Genomic DNA, 21,702 nt, shown 5'->3' with positions numbered 1-21,702 from the left:
TTTGGCACAGACGCGAACGCTGCGGGAAGAGGAAGGGAAAACAACAATAAAAAGCAAGGAGATATGCAATCTACGAGACAAACATATACCTAGGAGGATATCTACAGACCCAAAAAGAGAGCCGATGCCAAGGCTGTCAGCCCCAGGGCCATCGAATACACCGGCAAGGCCCCTGCTGCTCCAACAGTCGAGGCAGTGACGCCCTCGCTCTTCGTCGAGTCCTTCGCAGGATCAATGTGATAGTCCTGATCCTCCATGCCGCTCGTACTATCACCGTTGTTCGACTTCTCCATCGCGCCACCTGGCCCAAGCTTGGATCCGCGTTGGTACGGCGACTGATCATCCCAGCAATGTGCCAGACTCATCGGCATCAACCCCTTGGCCATCGCCATCGGGATCAGTTTCTTGGACAGGCTGATAGTCGCGTTGGTAAGATCGTGTTCCAATGAGATAGGCCCGCCGGGTTGACCAACCGAGGACTTGACGATGGTGTGCGAACCCAGGTTCTTGTCGAACTTGTCAACGATCTCCCATTCTTGGATCTGGTTCTGGAGCATGCGCCAGTCGTTCGTGTCCCAGCCCGCGCTCCAGATTACGGTTGTATAGCCCATTTGTCGCAGGATCTCGCGAACTCGGTTATCGGTATCACCTTAGATCACGCAACCAAATAGATTCAGTTGGAAGGACAAAAAAAAAAAAAAAAAAAAAGGGCAGCAATGCTATGTTTTACCATAGGGTGGGCGGACGTATTTCATGGTCAGGCCAGTGATGTCGCGGATAATCTTTTCTGACCATCGGATTTCTGCAACAATCTCATGATTAGTCAATGTCGTCAATCCAGCATGGGACCAGGCTATAGAAACATAAGAGGAGCAAAAGCGTTAGCGACAAAAAAAAAAGACACTTGCTTATATGACTAAACAGGCGCAGATCTTAATGGATTGCATTACTTACTATGCATAGCAATGTGGTGACCTTGGGCCACCTGCTCCTTCAAAATATCTGGGTATTCGATAACACGACTTCCGACAATGAAGAACGTCGCCGTCAATTTCTTCTCGCTCAAGAATTCCATCATTTGCCTTGTAGCTGGGCTGGGGCCGTCATCATACGTCAACCCCCATGCGTTCTGATTGCGACAGGTCACGATATCCGTCTCGGCCACACATCCTGCGCAGGTCCACCAGCAAGCGGAGCGGTCCAATTGATCGTCAGGAGGACATTGGGGAAAATGAGGCACATCCGGCAGACCCTTGGCCACAGGAATATTGGGCACCTTGGACCAGTCAATTTCCGCAATCCAGGCTTTGACTTGAGGAGAGTCTACGTCCGGAATACGATCTTTAGGTGGGTAGGTCGCGGGATTCATACGGAAAGTCGACCGTTGTGAAGACTGGCTCGAAATCAGCTCCTCTTCAGCACCCGAGATGCTAGAAAAAGGAGCAATAACTCCGTGATGATCAATCGCCCTCTTGTGAACTGATGAAGGTGACGACAGCAATCTCTTTGCCTGTTCTGTGGACACTACTGAACGTGCCAGGACGACTTGCATGAACATGGGCATGGTCAGCAAGATAATGCCGAGAAGAGCGAGCTGGCGGCGGAAGGTGGTCGAACTGGGCCGCTCATCATATCTGAGGTGAGAAAAATGCGCCATTGATATCGATGTTTCCAGTGCACCAAAGTTGTTCTTCACGTGCAGACTATGCCAGAGGTGTCGGTAGGATCTGAGGATATTGATAGTACTGAACAGATAGTAAGTGTCTTTCAGGCAGGATGCGGCAGGTTGGTCTCAGGAAATGGATAAAGTCGAACAGCGATGGGAGAGGGGAGGGGTGAGAGAGTTAGACGCGCGTTTGGGATCGAAGATCGACACTTTATGAGAACGTTCGTCGCACTATCAAAAGAGCCCCCATCCTAGGCGCACTAAGACCTTGGACGCGTTTACAACGGCCCCACAACTGCCTCTCCCATGGCGTTCCAATCGGTTCTTTTAAAAGCAAACAATGTCTGCATATGGATTATGTTGATTTAGGCCGGAGGAACATATTCGAGATTCCAACATGACTATCAAAAAGACGTATGACCGCAACTGCCTTCATGTTTGCAATACAATATTGCATCTGTTTTTATTCAGTTTTCTAATATATAATACAATCCACGCATCCACAACGGTCGTGTATAGCTTGGTACAATTAAATAGGGAAAGAGGCGTATTGAAGAGACTGAAAAAATCAAAGACTAAAAAGATGATTATACAACTGGTCGAGGTACAAAGAGGAAGGAACAATAAGAACTGTACAGAAGATGGTAGTTAACAGTAAGCAGCGACAGGGCAACACAACAATGCAGAAGAGGAAAAAAAATATCAAAGAGCAACAACAAATCTAGTCATGATCTGGAAGGGCGAGGGAAAAAATAACAAACACACAAGGTTATACACTGCTGGACAAGGAGCACCAGCAGCACACTGAGAATAGTAGACTGGGTAGAGATCGTAGTGCAGACTTGGGGCGACCATCGGACGTGGGTAACGAGTTGTGACAGGGTCGGATTGACCAGACAGGAAGACCATTGCGGGGATGACAGCTATCGGGACGAATTTCCTGCCGATCCAATGTCTTGCACACAGACGCGTCATTTTTGGTCAGAAAGCAAAGATTTTTTCAGGAACCAAAAAAAAAAAAAAAAAATAGTCTGCGCCGTGGTTTCATGCGAGGATCGGACAAGGAGGGATTGGGACTGGGCCGATCGTCGTACCGACTCCTGTTGTGGCAAGGAGTATAGGAGGCGAGCAGGGGGAGGGGTTCTGGCAGGCTCACTCATTGGCTTGAGGGACTTGACTACACACAGGCTGGAATGCGCTTGGAAACCATAGGCGTTGACATCGGATGGATAGGAGAAGCTGTCACTTCGTTTGTGTTCTATCCCGCTCGACAGCGACGATCGCTTAAAAGGGACGGGCCCTCTTCAGATACGGGAGTAAAATAACGTCTCGGGCGGGAATGTCACTGTGTCTGTTCTGACATGTCGATGTGGTACCAGCTGTGCTGATGGTTGGTTGATCCCGCTCGTCTCCGTAAAGGTATAAAAAAAAGGTGCCAAATGCGCATTCGAACGCATGGTAGGACAAATGAGGAAAAGATAAGGTGGACAACGAAAGGGAGCTACGAGGGAAAACCCCTCGCATCGTCTGTTCTTGGTTCTGTATCTGCTTTTTGTGAGTAACTGCATCGACTCTGGTAAAGAAGTGATCGTTCGGTTCGGATCCAGGCGTCACTTATGCCAGGGCTACTGATGGGGACCTGAAGGCGAGATGGGTCGCAGGGCATTTAGCGTGGCATAAAACAATGGATATGCTGTTGAAGGAAGGTTGTTGTCGGTCTTCTCGTTGTAGAGCTGATTCTGCTGTTGCTGTTGCTGTTGCTGTTGCTGTTGCTGCTGCTGCTGCTGCTGCTGCTGCTGCATCGAAAGATGGTGCGTGAGTGCTGAGGCAGTGTTTCCGCCGGCGATGAACATGAGCGAGGGTGGTGGATTTGGATTGGAGGTGCACTGTGCATAGATATTGGGTATACTTGTCCGCTGCTTGCGAACAAAGGGTGGCAGGGTATAGCTGTTGCTGCTGCTGGTGCTGCCGAGGGACGAAGGGGAGGAGGTTGCGGGCGAGTTCGAGGGCGAGAGACTGAAGTAAGCAGACCCCGCGGAAGAGGTAGAGGACGACGATGATGAGGCGGACGAGGACATGAGGTCGGTGGAGCGACACTCCTCTGAGCAGTAGGTCTCGCCTTCCGCAGTGTGCTTTTCACACACCAGGCACCAGTCGCAGTCGACGCCGTCCATGGTAAACGTGTGTATTGAGGCGGTAGTTGTAGTTGGAGGACTGAGGGTAGCGCGAGGGCTAAGAAAGAGGAGGCTAAAGAGGAAGAAGAAGAAAGGCGTGAGGGCTAGAAAGGCAACGTGAATAAGAGCAGGAGGAGGTGAAGGAGGAAAGGGGGAGGGGGGAGGGAAGGGACTGAGAAGGGTACAGGTGTGCTTTTATATAATCGTGGTTAATATATTGTCATGTACAACAGTATATTGAATCAATACATACAAAGAAATGACGCGAGTAAGGCAACACAAGAAAGAAAGGGAAGCTGGTCTGTGTTGAAGTGTCTCGAGGAGGACCACAAGGTACAACGACGGCTGAATAAGACGGGAGAGGTGGATTCTATTGGGTTCGGTTAGGGCGAAGTGGAATCTGAAAGAGACGAGGGCAAGGATGGGGGATGGGGGATGGGGGACGAGGACAGAGACAGAAACAGAAACTGCGATCGCCAGAGCGTCTCTTCGATGGGTGTTTGCACGGCCATGGCGGTCAATATGTGCTGTATGAAGTCTGTTTGAATAATGGCATTGAGTGTGTATGGAGGGGGCGGATGATTGCGTGTTTGTTGTCCTTGGTACCCTTTACCCCTGCTCTCGTTTAGACTACCACGGGTTCAACCCCAACCCCACACTCCAACTCAACTTACAAGAACCGACAACAACAAACCCGCATTTGTTATTCTTGTTGTGTTATTCTGTTCTGTCAGCCATTACACGGTTTAATGGCAATGCCTAAAATGCAGGTGCCTATCCAGGAACACAGAAATACCAAGGGACCCCAGAAAAAAAAAAGAGCAGGGGCATCGATCCGCATATACAAAAGACCCAAAGGAAGATAAAAATAAAAAAAAGTAGCAAGTGCAGGACATGAACATAGGCATGGACAACGACAGGGACAGGGACAGGGATGAGGATAGTCCGCCCAAGCACAGTCTAATTGCGTGCAGCGGAACGACAACAACGGACAGGGCAGCACTTCCTCCTTTCCTCTCCCAGCCCAAATTAGCCTTAACCCAACGATTCTATCCAAATTGCTTGGCCCTGGCTGGCGGTAAAATATCCATTTGTAGTGCGTGCGGTATTGGGTGGATGGCTGAATGGAAGGAATCGAATCGAAAGAAATTTCGAGAGCATATCGTACACAGCGTCGATCAGGTGTACCATAGCATGAAGAACCTCTCGCTGCCCATCATTTCCTCCACGCCCCCTCCATCCAAGTGAGCTTCGGCACGGTTAATAATGTCAACTATCCTTTTTTTTTTTTTTTTTGTTCATTTTTATCCTTGCCGTATCCAGAACATGGATGCAGCCGTAATCATTTAAATCCATGTGGGTTGGCCCAATGACCGCGTACATATTCTGTCTTGACGATGCTGTTTCGCTCCTTGGATGCTGCGCTGTCTCTCCTACCCATATCCCTTGTAGTTGCAAGTCTGTATGGGTTGCGGATTACTGTCCAACCATTCCAGCGCGTTTCGCGTCCTCTCGCGTCATTCTCTTGTTCCAAAACCCTAATCGAAATGCGTACCATAAAGTCATGGATGACATACCTTTGATTATATATCGATCTGTTTTGAGGGGTTTGTCGAAGAGTAGCCGGATGAAATAAGGAGGAGAAAGAATGGCGGACGATGATGATGATGAATGTATGAGGTGAGGGGCTAAACGTGTGGTATATAGGTTACGTGTGCTTTGGAAGTCCAGTGCCGGGAAGCTGTAGAGATACAAGAAATAATGCCGGAATGGAGTGAGTATCAGATGTGATGACGACTATTGGGATGAGTAAGAAAGAAAAGAAAGACCGACAAAAACGCTGACACGCACTAGACAAAGACCCCTTTCTGGGCAGTAAAGTGACGCGATGATCTGTGGGGAGATCTTCAGGAAGGCGGTGTGTTTGTCAGGAGAATCTCAAAAGCAGTGAGAGAGGCGAGGGAGACGAGAGAGAGAAATAAAAAAAAAAATTCCCCTTCGTTAATCTCAGGATAAGATTTTATCCTGTGCCAGAACACAGAGCAAAGCCCAATGCACAAGGCACTAAAACCATTGCGCCAAGCACGTAACCATGTCTATGGCTGAATGCCATCGCGCAGCCATTTCTAAGAAACTGAAATACAATATTCTAAAATGATCTCGAAAGTCTGAGGGCTTCTCCCGTCATGTCATTGCACTTCGCCACAGAGACACGATCGTTCCAACTTATTCGCCACCGAGGCGAAGGGTCCCCTCTTCAATTTTCTTTTCCTTCCTTCCTTCCTTCCTTCCTTGGAACGATGGGATGAACGCAATGCAAAAATGCGAAATATGCAATGAGATAGGGGCAGTGTCCATTCTGTTCTTGTTATTCATTCAAATAGGAAAACAGAAAAGGACCCAAATGTTTCCCCGGAGTAATCATCGGCAGCATCAAAGAAAACGAAACACGTTGAATAGCAATTGTACACAATCTCACTTCCTCAATTGATGCATGAACAGAAGGTTGAAGCACGTTGTTGTGTTTTCCTCCGCTTGACATATTCCGCCCTTTTGGAGCTGCGGGCAATAAGGCTAATGAAGGCGGGATATAGGCAGGGGGATGATAGAGTAATCATCCTTTGAGTCTTGGTCAGTGCCCTACCTGGAATACACTGTTGACAATCCGCGGAGGAGGTGAGAATGTTCTTTTTGGTCCTTTAAAGAAGCTGAGTATGGAAGGACGTCGTTGCAAGTTAGTATGCGTTATATTCAGAAAGAAGCAATAGAAAAGAAGTGGGTGAGCAAGACTGTTTATATCAGCGGAGCAATGCTCGGTCCATTGCGTGCTTTTTCTCTCTTTTGTCGTTTGCATAGCTGCAGGGCCTTCGTTTGTCTCTGCAGGCAGTATCCAGTAGGTCCTGTGATACGTTTTGTTTTCCCACCGCATTAGCTGCTTTGCACAGGGCAAGCAGCAGGATACCCTATCTTTGGAGTCCATTTTGCTTGGCCTATGCAAACATCCCAGCACTGCGTCTACCACTTTGTACGGCGCAAGATAGATAATGCATAGAGCACGCTTCGACAGCAAGGTCTGGCGCGGTATGACCTATTGTGTATCTTCTCCCTGGGGTTTGTGGAAACTATCCCGAGGCTCGGGTCGTTCCCTAGACCTCACGCCGAAGTGAAGAAGAAGGAACTGACTGCTGTGGTCCTGTATACTAGGGTTTGGTTTTTGTAGGGAGGCTCGAGCAACTGGGCGATTGAGTCAAAGTGAATGCGGCTCATTTTTCCGCGTTGCCAACGAGTCTCGTCTAGGAGCTGACGTTCACTCTAGGAAGAAAGAGGAATAGTCATATCCATCCTGCTACTTGTGCTCTTTGACCCAATGTTACTCATGGCTGGTCCAGCTGGTGCATGATGGGTATGGTCCGCCAATTCTAATATGGTCTACCTTTAGGCTGCTGCCCTGGCCATCTTGTCAGCGAAGAGCGCGTCTGTTCAAAGCACATTGATGAATAGGGATGCATGGAAATAATTTTTGAGCTTGCTTGGATATAAGGCCACTTTTCGCCCTCTAATCTCGCATATGATAAATATTAACTGTGCAACCATAGTTCAAATGAGCGAACGCTTGACTACTGTAACGTTGTCGCCAGCGAGCACCAGAATGGCGATAGTGGTCGCCTTCATTTACGATAGCGTGATTTCGGAAAATATCATCCCAGTATCTCCTTCACAGTAATGCACATGCCTTTTCTAGCGCCGCGCTAGGACCTGACTTCATGCATTGAGTTATGGTAGTCTCTCGGACCACGGACGCTTGGTGGTCAAAAGAGTTATTTACGGACATAAAGACACGTTAATAGCCCCAGCCAGGTCCAGATACATTACACAGAATAAACGAGGCGATAAAATGTTATTTAGCCGTTGCTTCTTGTTTTCTCGCATGTGCTAATCCCCTTCCTCCGCTTGACAAAAAGCAGTAGACCCTCAGTAAATTGCTCTCAACCTTTTGCAAGGAAGAAGGGTGCCAAACGGACAACCTTAGAGAGTGAGAGCCCCCGGCCATCATCTTCAGCCGCAACAGCAGGGCGTTGCTCACCCATCCATTCCTTCGCGAACACCCCGATACAGCCAGCCGTTTTTATACCTGCTCCTCTGCTGCCGTTCCTCTCTTTTTTCCCTTCTTCTCCACACATCCACCTGTCCAACTCCCGCCTGCATCCTTTTTTTCGATCTCACTCCTCCACTCTCTCCTCCACAACATCCCAAACCCAGACCAACTAAACAGCAACCATGATGACCAAATCAGCTTTCACAGCCATTCTCCTTCTCGCCGCCTTGGCCATCCTCTCCTCCACCTCCACGGTCGCTGCTCAGGAGACTCCCACCTCCGTCAGTGCCGTGACCACCACCATCACTGTAGCTTCATCCTCCTCGAGCTCCGCACCGACCTCGACCATCACTGCGCCCGCCACATCCTCGGCCCCCGGCAACGGCAGCATTACCTCACTCCCTAACTTTTCGTCCCTGGCCACCCTGATCTCGTCCTTGGCGTCCGCTCGATCGGCCAACCCGGGCAACTCGCCCACGTCCAAGCCCTCGGGCAACAGTGCCGGAGGCGGAGCCTTCTTGATGCACGAGTCCTCTCGCACTTCCGTCCTGACAGGACTGGCACTGGTCTTTGCCACGGCCCTGATGGCCGCCGTTGGCACCCTTACCCTCTAAAAGAAACGGTTCAATTGACAAAATAAAATAATAGTAGTTATAATAAAAAATAAAAAGTCTGCTGAACACTATACGTACAGCATATTATAGAATGTAGGGCGCGGCCGACGGGGCATCTTATCCTCGTCCTCATCAATCTCGCACTTGACGAAGGCCTTATTTGCTCATCGAGCACACCCCTTCGCGTTGAGTTGATGAGTCCAGTAAATGCATTCTTTGACTTCTCCACAAAGTAGAAAAATTCAAGCACCATTTAATCTATTGTAAATTACGATTTGAATTTTTCGTTCATTGGAGGAGGTTGTGGGGAGAGAGAGAGAAAGAATGTTGATGATCTATGTATGTAGGAAAGGATATGTAACAGTTGAGGTCGAACAAAAAAGCATCGCGCGCTTTCATCCGTTCAAAGAGTCGGGAGACATTGCTCGGGCGGAATTTACTTGTTGGCCTTAGTGGGTCCCAACATGAGCTCGGGGCGGACCCACTCCTTGAACTGCTTCTCGTCCAAGAGACCAAGAGAAATGGCAGCCTCCTGCAAGGTGGTACCCTCCTTGTGGGCCTTCTTGGCGGCCTTGGCGGCGTCTATGATCATTTCAGAACAGAACCTGAGTTAGTTTGAATTCTGGATCGAGCAATAATATTCTCTTCGTGTCATTTATCATATCGTGTGCAACGTACTGTCGTAGCCAATGTAGGGGTTCAACGCGGTGACCAACATGAGCGACTCGTTCATAATGGCGTTGATCTTCTTCTCGTTGGCCTCAATGCCGACGACGCAGTTCTTGGTGAAGGAGACACAGGCATCCGATAAGAGACGGATGGACTGGATGGTGTTCTTAATCAAAACGGGCTTGAAGACGTTCAACTCAAAGTGACCGTTAGAACCAGCAACACTGACAGTGGTGTTGTTACCCATGACCTGGGAGCAAACCATGGTCATGGCCTCGCACTGGGTGGGGTTGACCTTTCCGGGCATAATGGATGAACCAGGCTCGTTCTCAGGCAAGTTCAATTCTCCGAGACCGCAGCGGGGACCAGAACCCAAGAAGCGAATATCGTTGGCAATCTTCATCAGGGAGACAGCCAGGACGTTCAGGGCACCGTGGGCTTCAACAATGGCATCGTGGGCGGCAAGGGCCTCGAACTTGTTGGGAGCGGTCTTGAAGGGAAGCTTGGTGATGCCGGAGATGGCATCGGCGACCTTGACATCGAAGCCCTCACGGGTGTTCAAGCCCTAAAATGCATTCATAATTCAGAACAAGTGTGCGGTAGGTCGGTTAGTGTCTGGCCCATAACAGAAACACAAACGCTCCACGCATATGCCATTTTTGTGTTCCCTGAATGTCCAGTTGTCATCATCGGCTGTCTCGTTTTCTTCTCCACAGACAGGCTTTTTTCCCACGTGCGATGATCCTCATCCTGGCAAAAAAAAAAAAAAACTTACAGTTCCGACAGCGGTGCCTCCCTGGGCAAGGTTGTAGAGACGAGGAAGGGTGCCCTGGATACGCTCAATGCCATAGGATAGCTGCTGAACGTAGCCAGAGAACTCCTGGCCGAGGGTCAAGGGGGTAGCATCCTGCAAATGGGTGCGACCAATCTTGATGATGTCCTTGAACTCCTCACTCTTGGCCTGGATGGCATCACGGAGCTGGGTGACAGCGGGGATGAGGCGCTGGTTGATCTCGATGGCAGCAGCAACGTGCATGGCCGTGGGGAAGGTATCGTTTGAGGACTGGGACATGTTGACATGATCGTTGGGGTGGACGGGCTTCTTGGAGCCCAGTTCGCCTCCCAAGAGCTCGATAGCGCGGTTAGAGATGACCTCGTTGACGTTCATGTTGGTCTGCGTGCCAGAGCCGGTCTGCCAGACGACCAAGGGGAAGTGGTCGAGGAGCTTGCCCTCGATGACCTCGTCAGAGGCCTTGACAATGGCGTCGCCGACGGTCTTATCGAGACCATAAGTCATGTTGACCTGGGCAGCAGCGCGCTTCAAGACACCAAAGGCCTTGATAAGAGGCTCGGGCATGCGCTCGGTGGGACCACCAATGTCAAAGTTCTGGAGAGAGCTGGATATTGTCGAGGCAAAGAGTGGTTTTTTTCATAAAGATCAGTTCGTTGTCAAAATAGGGTAAAAAGCGGGGTAAGATAAAGTAAAATTCACAGGGTCTGGGGAAAACTGAACACTTCACATATTTGTGGGAATGAGAAAACGATTCCAACTCGATTCAAGGCAACGACAAAAACACGTACCGCTGAGTCTGAGCACCCCAGTATCTATCGGCGGGGACCTGGAGGTTGCCGAAGGTATCGGCCTCCTGACGGAACTTTTGAGCCTGTGGACCGAGAGTAGGGGTGATGGACATGGTCAGTTGTGTGTTGGATGTATCAATGAGTAGTGGAGAAAAGAAAACAAAGCGGGGCGCAAGAATGCTTTTATAGTCGCGAGCGAGCCGGGCGAGGGAAGACCGTGTTGTTAATAGGACAGATGCGGTCTCAGTTTACTAAGGAGCGTGCTGCTGTCCCAGGGGTGCAACATTCAACATCAACAATTAGCTGCATTTGTGGTCAGCGCCATAGGCCAAGTGAGTGGTACTTACCCAGACAGAGGGGGCAGCGCTGAAGGAGCGCAACTGCTGGCGCATGATCTATGAAGGATGCAGCAATTAGAGGCAATTGGCATAGGCTACGTTAGCTTGAAGACCTCCTTATCAAGTTTTTTATGTTTCCAACAAAAGACGAGGGCATGAATCTGATCAGTTCTGATTCAGGCACCCAGGTCGAGATTCATCTTTCAGGGTCCTTTTCTTCCTTGCACAAGAGAAACAACAACAGAAATTTATCGAGGGCAGACACCTACGGGAGAAGCCTTGACGGCGTTCAACTTCAGGATGTTCATGGCGAGATGAAAGGGCGGGGTCGGGAGCGGAGAGGGAAGATGATCAAGTCAAGCTGAAGCGAGCAACAGCTGCTTTAAATGTCGCTGTGCCCATAGGGGAAAATCGGCACAACAAAGCCACAGTCGTCGAGCTCGTCTTCGTCTTCCTATCTCCAGCCTGACCGCGACTAATTGACCATCTGGTTGGGGTATGCATGTGGATCTCCTCCAGACATGTATCAGATCCATCTCTCAATGCCACGGTCGCCAGAAAACCATAGCGGGGCCGAGGGGGAAAGGTGGTGGGTGTATTTATAATAGAAAGCACTCAACGACAGGTGTTCAGGTACAGGGAAAGTAATAAAACCGATACACTGACAGCAGGCTAGCAAAAAAACAAAGCTCCATTCAGTTGCTGCTCAGCTGCTGCCTCAATTGCTGCTCAGCTGCTGCCTCAATTGCTGCTCAGCTGCCTCAATTGCTCCCCAATAGCTGTCTGCATAGCGGGAGGATGTCGCATGTGAAGAGTTAAGAAATATAAATTGGTGGCAATTGCACGTTTCCCTTTGCCAGGGCTGCAGTTGCCGTCGAGTCTTGGTTACAGCTAAAAGACCTAGAAAGAAAACTGGCGATCCATTGAGGGACCGAACATGTGTTTCGTGCAGCCATAGTAGGACTTCAGCTGGGATGGACGTGTGGATATCATGGGTGGATAGGCGGCCATGGCTCGAGTGTGCCTCTGTCCCGTGCAGCCAACCAGCAGAAGGAAAAGAAACGGGGAAGTGTGCCTTGAATGATATTCGATTCCCACTTCTCCCTTTTCTTTTTCTTTTTCCACCCCTTCAACCTCTCCCTTTCTTCTTGATTGTATTGTGCGTTCGTCTGCATCCACCTTTCGATCGCAAAATACATTCCTCTCTTCTTCCTGCCTCTTTGTAACGAATGCTCTGAAATCTCTTCATCTTTTCATTGACTCTCTTTACTCTCTTTTAAGCATCTTGGCATCCCAATAGCATACGTCTCTGCATCACAACACTCCCTTACCCTTTCTTTTCTCCATCCAAAACGTCGTAATGTATTGGCGCTTCGGCCACCAGAATGCCTCGGTTATCGACCATCTCCTTGAGAGCGGAAACGTCTCACTTGAAGAATTGCTGGAACAGGATGATCTGATCCAGGAATGCAAGGCACAGAACCCAAGGCTCATCGAATAGTACGCAAACCTACCTATCCTTCCCTTTTTTTCTCCTGCAAACAGCGTCGTTTTATCCTCTTTTGTTCTTTCAGACCTCGGTCAGCTCTGCGTGACATACGCCAACGCGGACCTTGCTTTGTCTTATTGACTCCACTCAATATGGGAGTGGCAGGAGCCGACTGTTATGGGAAAATTGAAGCCGAGACCGTATGATACAGGAATGGAGTGGATAAGTGCATTGCATGTCCAGGCACTACTTCCGCAGGACCCAGTGGACTCTCGTTGGACGCAGTGGGTGGAGGTACAGACGAGTCCACACTGTTCAGACCTCGTCTGCGCCTTCACACTTGGATCCCGCAGTGAATCACAGGACCCTGCAAAAAGATACCACGGCAACCAACCGGAGAGCCAACAGCTTATTGGCGTTATACGTAGGATACATCCACGAGATTGATACCGCTGCGTGGTTTTCAGGAACTGACTTTTTCCCTGTCTGTTTGCCTCCCTATCTATTGATATAGTCTGCGCGACCCAGCGGTTCTTCAACAGCTGCTGAGTTATATCATTAGCGATGATCTCGAAGACCGTGCACGGTTCAAGTAAGTCGCTCGAAGCAGAAGAATACCACATGCTCGCGCTCATGCTTGCAGGAGAAACAATACGCTTTTTGTAGCGTGATTACGTCGCCCGATGGATTTTCGACTCGGGAGAGGATTGGCACAGAAAACACTAAACACAGGATGACGAGCGCAATAATAAACACCACCAAGGGAACTTTATGGACCATCCCAGCGTGGACACTCGCTCACACAGTTGCAGGACCATGTTTTCTTTCTCTGTGGCACAAGACATGAACAAAAAAATAATAACAACAAAAACAAAGCAATATGATGGGGATAAAAGAGATGAGATGGGCTGCAGGGGCATGCGACACATCCATGTGGGTTGCAAATGAAATAAGGAGCCATAGCTGTGAGCAATCAATTAACCACATAGACTTGCAGCACCACAGGCCATGCCGTGGATAGAAGAGCACCCGAACCACTTATCTTGACCTCCAGTATGGTTGCGCAGCACAGCCGAATTTGAACACGTGCTGATATTATTTGCTTACCTCGTAGGTATCCGTTCATTGCCTGCGAGGTGATTGCATGCGAGGTCTGGGCCATCTTCGAGTCGGCGCTGTCGAATATTGATATGCTGGTCAAGTTCTGGGAGTTCCTGGATCGACCCCCTCCCCTGAACCCTGTGCAGGCCAGCTACTTTGCCAAAGTGATCAGTGTCTTTCTTATGAAGAAGACTTCAGAGGTATGTCAGAGAGTGGAGCAATTGGCACTGAAGCCGGACTGTTACGCATTGGGAGCCATCGGACACGCTCGCCTTTCCAGTGCCTACTTACTGACCACCGTTGTTCCACAAATTTTTCATATACAGATGTTGGAATTCATCAAGTCGCAGCCAGATGTTGTCTCCAAGCTGCTCCTGCATATGTCTACCTCTTCAATCATGGACCTTCTCCTTAAGATTATCAGCATGGAGGAATCGCCAGGGGGCAAAGGAACTGTCGAGGTGCGGATTCGTATCAGTGTTACACTACTGGGAATTATGGTTCTATTTCTGTTACTCTTTGTTCTGACTGCGTGCAATACCTCTTTGTATTTTCAACATCTCCGTAGTGGTTGAGCGAGCAAGGCTTGATGCCATGGCTGGTGGACCGATTGGACCCCAACCTTGATGCGGAGGTATATTACAACTGCTCGGTTGACAACGACGATTGTTATAAAGTATGAACAATAGATAACTAACCCACCACCTGATTATAGGTTCATTCGGTTGCGTCGCAAGTATTGCTGGACATTATTGCGATCTCACAGTCTTCGCACCCTGAACAACCCTCTATCGGGATGAATGTGCTGATTGGTGAACTGAAGAGCGAAGTGATTGTAGACAAGCTTGTCGGCTTCATGTTGGACCGCAATGCTCCCTTCTCAACCTCAACGCTTATCAATGGCGTCACCATTTTTATCGAATTGATCCGAAGAAACAACAGGTAATGACAAAGGAGAACTAACGAGTCGTTTGAAGACATTTAGAATGGATAACCAACACGGTCTTTATGTACTTTCATACTTTCTTTCATATTTTCTTTCTCGCCACTAGCGACTATGATGTCGAGCCTCTTCCGCCAAACTCAACAGAGACTATTCGGGAGGCCGTGGACCTTAGCGACTTGCTGAAGGTGCTAGCTTCTAGGATTGAGGACTTCAAGGGTTTGCTCGTTGTGCCAAGATCAGTGGTGAGCTTTTGCCATCCATTGCCATACCATTGCAGCGCATGACTTTACCTTAGTTATGTTGACTAACGTGCTTATCATCTTATATATACAAAATCTAGACTGGTCCTATCGAGACATCTATCGGAAAGCAGGTTCCACTAGGATTTGAACGACTGAAGATTTGCGAGATGTTTGCAGAGCTACTTCATTGCTCCAACATGGCGGTATTGAATTCTCAACCCATCATCTCTGTCTCTGCCGATGGAACCATTAAAATTCCCACTGTCTCAGCCGACCAACCGATCGTGCAGCACTCTCAGACTGTCAAGGAGGAGATGGAGGCTATCAAGTCTTCAACCACCGACGGCGAGAATTCTGTCAAGGAGGATTTGGAGACTGGAAAGATCAGAGCTACTGAGAGCACGGAGTCCACCGTAGAGACTTCCAAAGAATCAAACACAGATGATGCCGACGCATCCAAGGTCGAATCCGACCCCATCAAGGCCACGGCTGCCGATGACAAGGAATCTGTTGCCGAGCCTGTCAAAGAAAATGGTGAAGAGCTCAAGGAACCTACAGCGGATAACAAAGGGGAGGCGAAGTCGAACGACACAGCACAAAGTGAGCAGCCAGCACCATCAACAGAAGTTAAAAGCGACATCGCACAGCTGGAGCAGGCAACATCTTCATTGGAACTGGACGACCAAGCTACGCCCAGAGCCTCGCCTTCTCCACCAGTTGAGTCATCTACAACCTCTCCTGTCAACGATAGTACCGCCGCAACCTCAGGAACCACACCTCAAGGCGATGTTTCGATACCCGTGGGCGATTTCCTGAAGATGCAGTTTGTCGATCATCGCATCATCCCCACATGTTTCGACCTCTTTTTCCAGTTCCCATGGAACAACTTTCTGCATACGGTTGTCTATGACATGGTCCATCAAGTGTTCCACCGACCTATGGGCGATATCGGACGTCCTGATATCGACGGAACATATATTCCACCAAAGGCTGACCAAGGTGTTACGGAGGGCTGGAATAGGAGATTGACAATTTCGATCTTCAAGGATGGACAATTGACAAAGCGCATTACTGATGCTCAGCGCTTGTGCGATCATGAGTGGTATGCTTCCACGTTTGAGTGTATAGACTGTGCTTAAAATTTTTATGCTATTTTCTTCTGGCTCTAACGGTTCTGTCTCCTTGTTTTCCATCCAACAGTGCTCAGCCCAAAGGCGTTCGTCTCGGATACATGGGACATTTGACGTACATTGCGGACGAAACTGTCAAGCTGCTGGAACTGTATTCGCAGACTTCCTTGCTGCCAATGCTCTACGAGTTCATCGACCTGGAGGACTGGTGGAACTATGTCTCTAAGGTGTTGAAGGAGACCAAGGAGCGCGATGCTCAGGTCCTTGGAGGAAGCCGTCCCAACATGATGGAGCCGCATAAGTCGCTCGATGATGTCCATGATGACGACTTTCTGGATGATCATGGAGATGATTACGGCAGCAACAGCGGCTTCCTAGGCGGAGAGATTGGTGTGGGCCATGAAGGCGACGTCGCCAGTGATCAGGTAATCGTCTTTTTCATCTCTGATTTGTTATTTTTCTTTGAGTCACGCCTTTGAGAATTGACGCTCATGCGAACCGAAACCCACTTCCTATCCTTACCTTTTTAACGTTCGAAAGTTTGCGCGTTATTTGAGTCAACAGATCACCAACAACCTGCCAGAGAAATTTGGATCGTCTGATGAGGATGAGGATGACGAGGAGGGTAACTGGATTGGCGAATATGGCACGGACACGGACTTTGAGAGGCGTCGTGCTGCCGCGGCTGCGGCCGTGTCGAGTCTGGAGGATCCATTCGGAAACAGGCACACCGTGGACTTTGACGACAGTGATGATGATGAAGGCGTAGATGAGGAGACTTGGAACTCACCCGTAGGTGGAGGGGTAATCTTTCCCAACATGGATATTTATCAATTGTTTTCTAAATGTACTGACCAAGACCTTTGGATCTCGATATTGCCTGGGTATTTTTTTAGTGGCCCAATACGTTTGGAGATTCTAAAGTATCAGAGCTGGGTCCTGCTACACAGTTTAGTGCTACACTGACGGATTGGTCGGAGGACTTCCAGGATGGATTCACAGAGTTCAAGACGGCTGAGGAGGACGGCAAGGACGACTTTGATTTCCCACCATTCAGTGTAGACCCCAAGGCCGCCGAAGCGTCAACGTCAACAGCACATTTGGATACTCCTGGTCAGAATGAGGTAGACCCCTTCGGCGACAGTTTCGAGGAGCCATCAGCATCAGCAAAGGCATCAGCGTCATCGTCATCGTCAAGTAGTGTTGCTACAGAGTCGACGACAGCGGCAAATGAGATTGCAATGGAGCCTGTGACGCTGACCAACGATGGTTTCGAGACTGCGAGTGAGACAGCCGAGCAGACCCAGAAGGAGCAGCCTAAAGAAGGTGATGCAGCTAAGGAAATGGAACCCGTATCTTTGGCACCCGTGGTTCACGATGTGCCCAAGCTCGAGGAGGCAGACACAGCTGATTCTTCCACTGCAGCAGCAGCAGCAGATGCGAAGGACCAAGAGCATGTTGAGAAGAAGGATTAGGGATTTATTTATTTTTTTAAACTCATTAGACAAGACGCATTTTTTTTCTTTTTACTGACGAACCCCGATCAAAAATCAAAATACAACAGCAAGAAACATACACAGATGAGGTCGTATTCGATTCTATCTGTGTTTATTATTATGCCTTTTTTTTTTTTTTTTTTTATGAGGATGAAGATGAACGGTATCAATGGCCGACCAGACGCTCATGCCGTCCGCCGGAGGGTTGGAAGCCTAAAGAATACATGACTTTTGATTTGAGGTCCAGCCACCGCGTGCCCTTGTTGCCGGAAACGAGTTCCTTGAGGACCCAGAGCGGTAGTCCTGCGAGGACAATGACCATCGCAAGACTGGACTCGAGCGGAGCCTTGACAAAGGGCATGAGGAACAGGAAGAGACCCAAGAAGGTGAACATTATGGGGACGATGGTCCATACCCGGAAGGGCCGCTTCAGATTGGGTTCGTGGTAACGCAGGTAGATCAGTCCGAGAATGCTGCTCAGATAGCTATGAAAAAAAAACCCCCCCCCCCCCATCAGACACTGCAATTTTTGATAACGATGGTCGAGCGATTCAGTTCCGTTCACGGTACTTTGACTTACAAGAGCCAAGCGGCGACGGAATAGAAATTTACGAGGGTTGAGAAGGTTCCGCCGAGGATCATGATAGAAGTCATGACGGCCTGAAGAGCCAGGGCCGCGATGGGTGTCTTGCGCTTCTCGTGGACCTTGCCAAATATCTTTGGGAGATAGCCCTCGCGCGCTGAGGCGTAGATGACGCGGGCGCCCGTGAAGATCGATCCGTTGGCGGCGCCAAAACAACTACAGGCCACACAGATCGCAAACAGCACGCCGCCCGTGTTCCCGAACATCTGTTTTCCAAAATCCTATAGGAAGAAGATGTACATAGACGAGTCAGCTTGTTTGAATATGCAAAAAGATAGAAATAATAATAATAACAAAAAATAATAATACTGTCAGGATGGCACTCACAATCGCCACAGTGTTGGTGCTCATGACAGTCGCCTGTGGCAGTACCGCATAATATGCAGTGTTCGCCAACAGGTAGAAAATAATCACGATCGGCACACCCGCAAAGATGACCCTCGGCAGATCCTTCGTCGGGTTCTTCATCTCTGTCGACACATAGTTCAAGTTATTCCAGCCATCGTACGCCCACAGTCCCGAATAGAGCCCCAGGGCAATGTCCCCAAGACTCGGTTGGGTCTCGCCTTCGAATGCGTGGTCAAAGTTATGGCTCGAGAGCGTCTTTTGGGCCAGGACGACGACGCCGGTGATACCGATGACCAAGAGTGTGACGACCTTCATGAACGTGAAGACATCCTGGATCCGTGTGCCCAGTGAGACGCTGAGAGAGTTGAGTCCAGAGAGGACGACGACACAGGCCACGCCGATCAGTTTGTTGGACCAGTGGCGCATCGGCTGTGTGGGGTCCCAGGCGGATTGAGCAATGATGTTGGTGACATATTCTGCAAAGACGACCTATAGATTGGGTATTTTCCCCCCCAGAAAGATGTCGATTGTGCCGAGATCAGTACTTTGGTTGCTCAATATCCACCGACCATCCTGGGTGAATATACAGCAGTTGCTTCCAAAAAAAAAAAAAAAAAAAAAAAAAAAAAAAAAAAAAAGTCGTGCTAGTCTGAGTCTCGGGAAGGAGAATGCTATGATTTTTCGATAGCTTTTTCCCCCTGTCCTCTTTGGTCCAGCAATCCCATTCTCCTGCTTCAGAATCCTTGCGTTGTCTGATCGCTCGTCGCCAAGTCCATGCGTTCTATGCAATTGCTTCAGTCCTCATAGCCGATTTCAGCACCAAAAGAATTAATGGGAACCTACACAGATAATTGCATTTCCTGCCGGCTGAAGAAGAACAGAAATCAAAGGGAAAACAGAGAGAGAGAAAAAAGGAGGATCAGCTTAAACGGTTTCATTCAACCAATGCCTATCACCACCACCTCCCACTTGGGCACCAATCCATAGGTGAGGGTCTTCTTATTTACCTTCAACAGTGCAATTGAAGTCCAGCTGAACAGGAACGCAGGTAGACTGCCGAAAGCATGGTTCAAATATGCATGCTCACCACCTCCAGAACTCGGCATCGCACTTCCGAGCTCTGCATAACATAACGATCCCGCAAACGCCAGCAGTCCTGATACGAACCAGATGATCAGCGAGACACCAACGGATTTGGAGTAGGCCAGAACGGGACCTGGGGAGGCAAAGATACCGGACCCAATGATGATGCCAACAACCAGGGTAAGGCCATTGCTGAAGGTGACATTCTTCTGGAGGTCGCCCCGTTCACGGTCAATGGCTTCGGAGGAGGAGAGGGGGATGATGTGGACATCAATCGTATCCGTATCGTTGTCGCCTTCGAGTTCTGTGCGATGGTGTGAGGACGCAGGGTTGGGATGATGAGATGCATCCGGATGGAGATGATGCTTCTGTAATGATTCCTTTCCGCCCTTGTTATTGCTCCCTGTCAGGGTCTGGTGCTCGTCCACGCCCTCGAGGTCGTCCTCGTCGTTGTCGGACGAATCCGAGAGGGGATCGATTTGGTACCGGTGCGCTAGTGTCTGGTCCAGGCGGTCGAGCTCGAGCGAGTTGTCCCGGTTGAAGGGATCACCCTTGTCGGGGTCGTTGGACAACATGTAGTTGTATGTGTATGTGAGAGAAAAGGACTGGCCACTCCTGGTTGTGATATGTCGGTTGTGTCCTGAGATGAAAGACGACGGCGGCGGGGTTCAGTTTCCCGTTGTTCCTGCGGGTTTGCTGTTGGACCTTGACGAGGGGCGAGGGAGTAAAGAAGAGGATGGGTTCAAGAAAGAGGAAGCGGACCAACTTTAAGTAAAGCGGAGATCACAGTTTCCTACCAATGCAGGCAGAGAGGACTGGGAGCCCAGCACTGGTCCTGAGTGGATCAATGCCAACAGTCCTTAGTTTACTACTAATTCAAGGTGACGCGGCAGTAACGCCGACTGTGCGATCTGCTGCTACCATCCCCAATACTCTCTTTGGATCGTAAGGAGAGTCAATGATGCCATCGTCCAAGTCCCATGGATTTATGGCTATTGCGGCAGGTATCCCGAACAGGAGGTCCCAGCGCAGGACGACCCTATAGAGACCCGGGAAGAGAGGGTGGATGAATGAGCGATAGTCACATTCCACTCAACAAAGTGCGCTCGAAGGCATCCAACTTCGTGCTGAGAACCTTCAATTGACACTGCTTGCTCTAGCTGCTATTGGCTGCAAGTCCCAAGAAGCAGATTGCTGGAGAACTTCAGCGACTTGATGACATAGTCCCGACCAAGGAGCTAAAACTTCCACCTATTCAGTTAGTCGGGCATTGGGACATGGTGCTCCGGGGAGGAATACACCAATATGGCCGAATCATCGCCAGTTGGCTCAGTAGAAGGGCTCGTTGTTGGTGAAGACAAAGCCATTTGCTTCTCGCGATCGCAGACGCTTGCGTGCGCCTTTCGCACAAGAGTGCAAACATCTAATTCTTAGTCGAACGAACGCCTAACGCACAAGATTATAAGCGCATTATTGAGTCAAGTTGTGAACATGGTGAGTTCAATGGCGATTGAAAGACTCGGACCACATCGACTTGCTCTGGGTCGCGACGCGTGCGATACAACGCTTGTTTTGTACCGAGGTGTCGTCGGGATGCAGTGTAGTTGTTGCTTTCTTAGTTCAATGTAAGGGCCGTTTTTGCTGAGGCCCTCGAGAACTGGCGATGAGGGTACTATTCGGAACCGTCGATGCCTTTGACGGTATCCGTACCCTCCCGATGCACAGGTGAAGGTACAAAAAAAAATACAAAGATGTGGTACGTGCCGAGGACATCGGCTTTCACCCTAAATGGTGTGTTGGGAGCGAGAGAGCTGAATAATAATAAAAAGAGCAATGGGCGTTGCGTGGACGGCTGGCGAGGAGATGAAATTGAAGATAGGTCGCGAACGATCCGTCGCTTTATATCAAAGAGAAGAAGTTCCGCCGCCGTTATTTGAGCCTAGTGCGGGAATACAGACATCAGTCGAAGCGCAGAGCAATTGGTCCACGAATGCACTCTCTCGCTGCCGTGCCTCTAGCCAGAATCCGGGAACCCAGTCGCTACAGATGTCCACGCAAATAACACGCGTCTAATGAAGAGTGACAT

At 49.4% G+C, this 21,702-nt stretch overlaps 7 protein-coding genes across 7 annotated transcripts; 2 read left to right on the top strand and 5 right to left on the bottom strand.

Moving 5' to 3' along the window:
- Positions 1-101: 101 nt before the first annotated feature.
- BC939DRAFT_391132 (uncharacterized protein) lies at positions 102-1,369 on the bottom strand (the record flags this gene model as incomplete). Its single annotated transcript, XM_051551937.1, has 3 exons — positions 102-649; positions 731-853; positions 955-1,369. 3 exons carry the CDS (start codon positions 1,367-1,369, stop codon positions 102-104), a joined length of 1,086 nt encoding a protein of 361 aa, XP_051417772.1.
- Positions 1,370-2,084: 715 nt separating this feature from the next.
- BC939DRAFT_433918 (uncharacterized protein) lies at positions 2,085-2,693 on the bottom strand. The gene has a single exon (XM_051553298.1). The coding sequence runs from the start codon at positions 2,639-2,641 to the stop codon at positions 2,369-2,371; it is 273 nt and encodes a 90-aa protein (XP_051417771.1). The 5' UTR covers positions 2,642-2,693; the 3' UTR covers positions 2,085-2,368.
- Positions 2,694-2,966: 273 nt separating this feature from the next.
- Positions 2,967-4,637, bottom strand: BC939DRAFT_2817 (uncharacterized protein). The gene is made up of 3 exons (XM_051551216.1): positions 4,515-4,637; positions 4,094-4,210; positions 2,967-3,913 (listed from the first exon to the last, which is right to left on the bottom strand). Exons 1-3 carry the CDS (start codon positions 4,538-4,540, stop codon positions 3,292-3,294), a joined length of 765 nt encoding a protein of 254 aa, XP_051417770.1. The 5' UTR covers positions 4,541-4,637; the 3' UTR covers positions 2,967-3,291.
- Positions 4,638-8,015: 3,378 nt separating this feature from the next.
- BC939DRAFT_433908 (uncharacterized protein) lies at positions 8,016-8,627 on the top strand. The gene has a single exon (XM_051553297.1). It carries the CDS (start codon positions 8,119-8,121, stop codon positions 8,548-8,550), a length of 432 nt encoding a protein of 143 aa, XP_051417769.1. The 5' UTR covers positions 8,016-8,118; the 3' UTR covers positions 8,551-8,627.
- Positions 8,628-8,780: 153 nt separating this feature from the next.
- On the bottom strand, positions 8,781-11,487 carry BC939DRAFT_433907 (fumarate hydratase). The gene is made up of 6 exons (XM_051553296.1): positions 11,408-11,487; positions 11,148-11,195; positions 10,801-10,883; positions 9,995-10,616; positions 9,229-9,784; positions 8,781-9,132 (listed from the first exon to the last, which is right to left on the bottom strand). Exons 1-6 carry the CDS (start codon positions 11,444-11,446, stop codon positions 8,987-8,989), a joined length of 1,494 nt encoding a protein of 497 aa, XP_051417768.1. The 5' UTR covers positions 11,447-11,487; the 3' UTR covers positions 8,781-8,986.
- Positions 11,488-12,240: 753 nt separating this feature from the next.
- BC939DRAFT_433901 (SIT4 phosphatase-associated protein-domain-containing protein) lies at positions 12,241-17,686 on the top strand. The gene is made up of 11 exons (XM_051553295.1): positions 12,241-12,638; positions 13,142-13,219; positions 13,742-13,928; positions 14,055-14,189; positions 14,297-14,362; positions 14,444-14,670; positions 14,781-14,916; positions 15,015-16,018; positions 16,117-16,471; positions 16,611-16,838; positions 16,943-17,686. Exons 1-11 carry the CDS (start codon positions 12,499-12,501, stop codon positions 17,519-17,521), a joined length of 3,135 nt encoding a protein of 1,044 aa, XP_051417767.1. The 5' UTR covers positions 12,241-12,498; the 3' UTR covers positions 17,522-17,686.
- BC939DRAFT_2693 (amino acid permease-domain-containing protein) lies at positions 17,644-20,618 on the bottom strand. Its single transcript, XM_051551121.1, has 5 exons — positions 19,541-20,618; positions 19,377-19,400; positions 18,513-19,022; positions 18,123-18,406; positions 17,644-18,027 (listed from the first exon to the last, which is right to left on the bottom strand). Exons 1-5 carry the CDS (start codon positions 20,189-20,191, stop codon positions 17,709-17,711), a joined length of 1,788 nt encoding a protein of 595 aa, XP_051417766.1. The 5' UTR covers positions 20,192-20,618; the 3' UTR covers positions 17,644-17,708.
- Positions 20,619-21,702: the final 1,084 nt, after the last annotated feature.

Source organism: Gamsiella multidivaricata (genome assembly GCF_025024155.1).
Source record: "Gamsiella multidivaricata strain RSA 2152 chromosome Unknown BC939scaffold_1, whole genome shotgun sequence".
Taxonomy (NCBI): Eukaryota; Fungi; Mortierellomycota; class Mortierellomycetes; order Mortierellales; family Mortierellaceae; genus Gamsiella; species Gamsiella multidivaricata.
This window is presented reverse-complemented; position numbering and strand designations above follow the sequence as displayed.

Bases quoted from the DNA above. Each gene is read 5' to 3' on its own strand.
- BC939DRAFT_433918 (XM_051553298.1), bottom strand. From the start codon at position 2,641: ATGACGCGTCTGTGTGCAAGACATTGGATCGGCAGGAAATTCGTCCCG.
- BC939DRAFT_2817 (XM_051551216.1), bottom strand. From the start codon at position 4,540: ATGCGGGTTTGTTGTTGTCGGTTCTT. The intron at 4,211-4,514 runs GTAAGTTGAGTT...CGAACCCAATAG, and splicing joins GTTTGTTGTTGTCGGTTCTT to AATCCACCTCTCCCGTCTTA. The intron at 3,914-4,093 runs GTATGTATTGAT...CTTCCTCTTTAG, and splicing joins CTTACTCGCGTCATTTCTTT to CCTCCTCTTTCTTAGCCCTC.
- BC939DRAFT_433908 (XM_051553297.1), top strand. From the start codon at position 8,119: ATGATGACCAAATCAGCTTTCACAGCCATTCTCCTTCTCGCCGCCTTG.
- BC939DRAFT_433907 (XM_051553296.1), bottom strand. From the start codon at position 11,446: ATGAACATCCTGAAGTTGAACGCCGTCAAGGCTTCTCCC. The intron at 11,196-11,407 runs GTAGGTGTCTGC...CATCCTTCATAG, and splicing joins ACGCCGTCAAGGCTTCTCCC to ATCATGCGCCAGCAGTTGCG. The intron at 10,884-11,147 runs GTAAGTACCACT...CTCGGTCCACAG, and splicing joins GCGCTGCCCCCTCTGTCTGG to GCTCAAAAGTTCCGTCAGGA.
- BC939DRAFT_433901 (XM_051553295.1), top strand. From the start codon at position 12,499: ATGTATTGGCGCTTCGGCCACCAGAATGCCTCGGTTATCGACCATCTC. The intron at 16,019-16,116 runs GTATGCTTCCAC...TCCATCCAACAG, and splicing joins CGCTTGTGCGATCATGAGTG to TGCTCAGCCCAAAGGCGTTC. The intron at 16,472-16,610 runs GTAATCGTCTTT...TTGAGTCAACAG, and splicing joins GCGACGTCGCCAGTGATCAG to ATCACCAACAACCTGCCAGA.
- BC939DRAFT_2693 (XM_051551121.1), bottom strand. From the start codon at position 20,191: ATGTTGTCCAACGACCCCGACAAGGGTGATCCCTTCAACCGGGACAAC. The intron at 19,023-19,376 runs GTAGGTTCCCAT...CCCAATCTATAG, and splicing joins CAGGAAATGCAATTATCTGT to GTCGTCTTTGCAGAATATGT. The intron at 18,028-18,122 runs GTAAGTCAAAGT...TTTTTTTCATAG, and splicing joins TCCGTCGCCGCTTGGCTCTT to CTATCTGAGCAGCATTCTCG.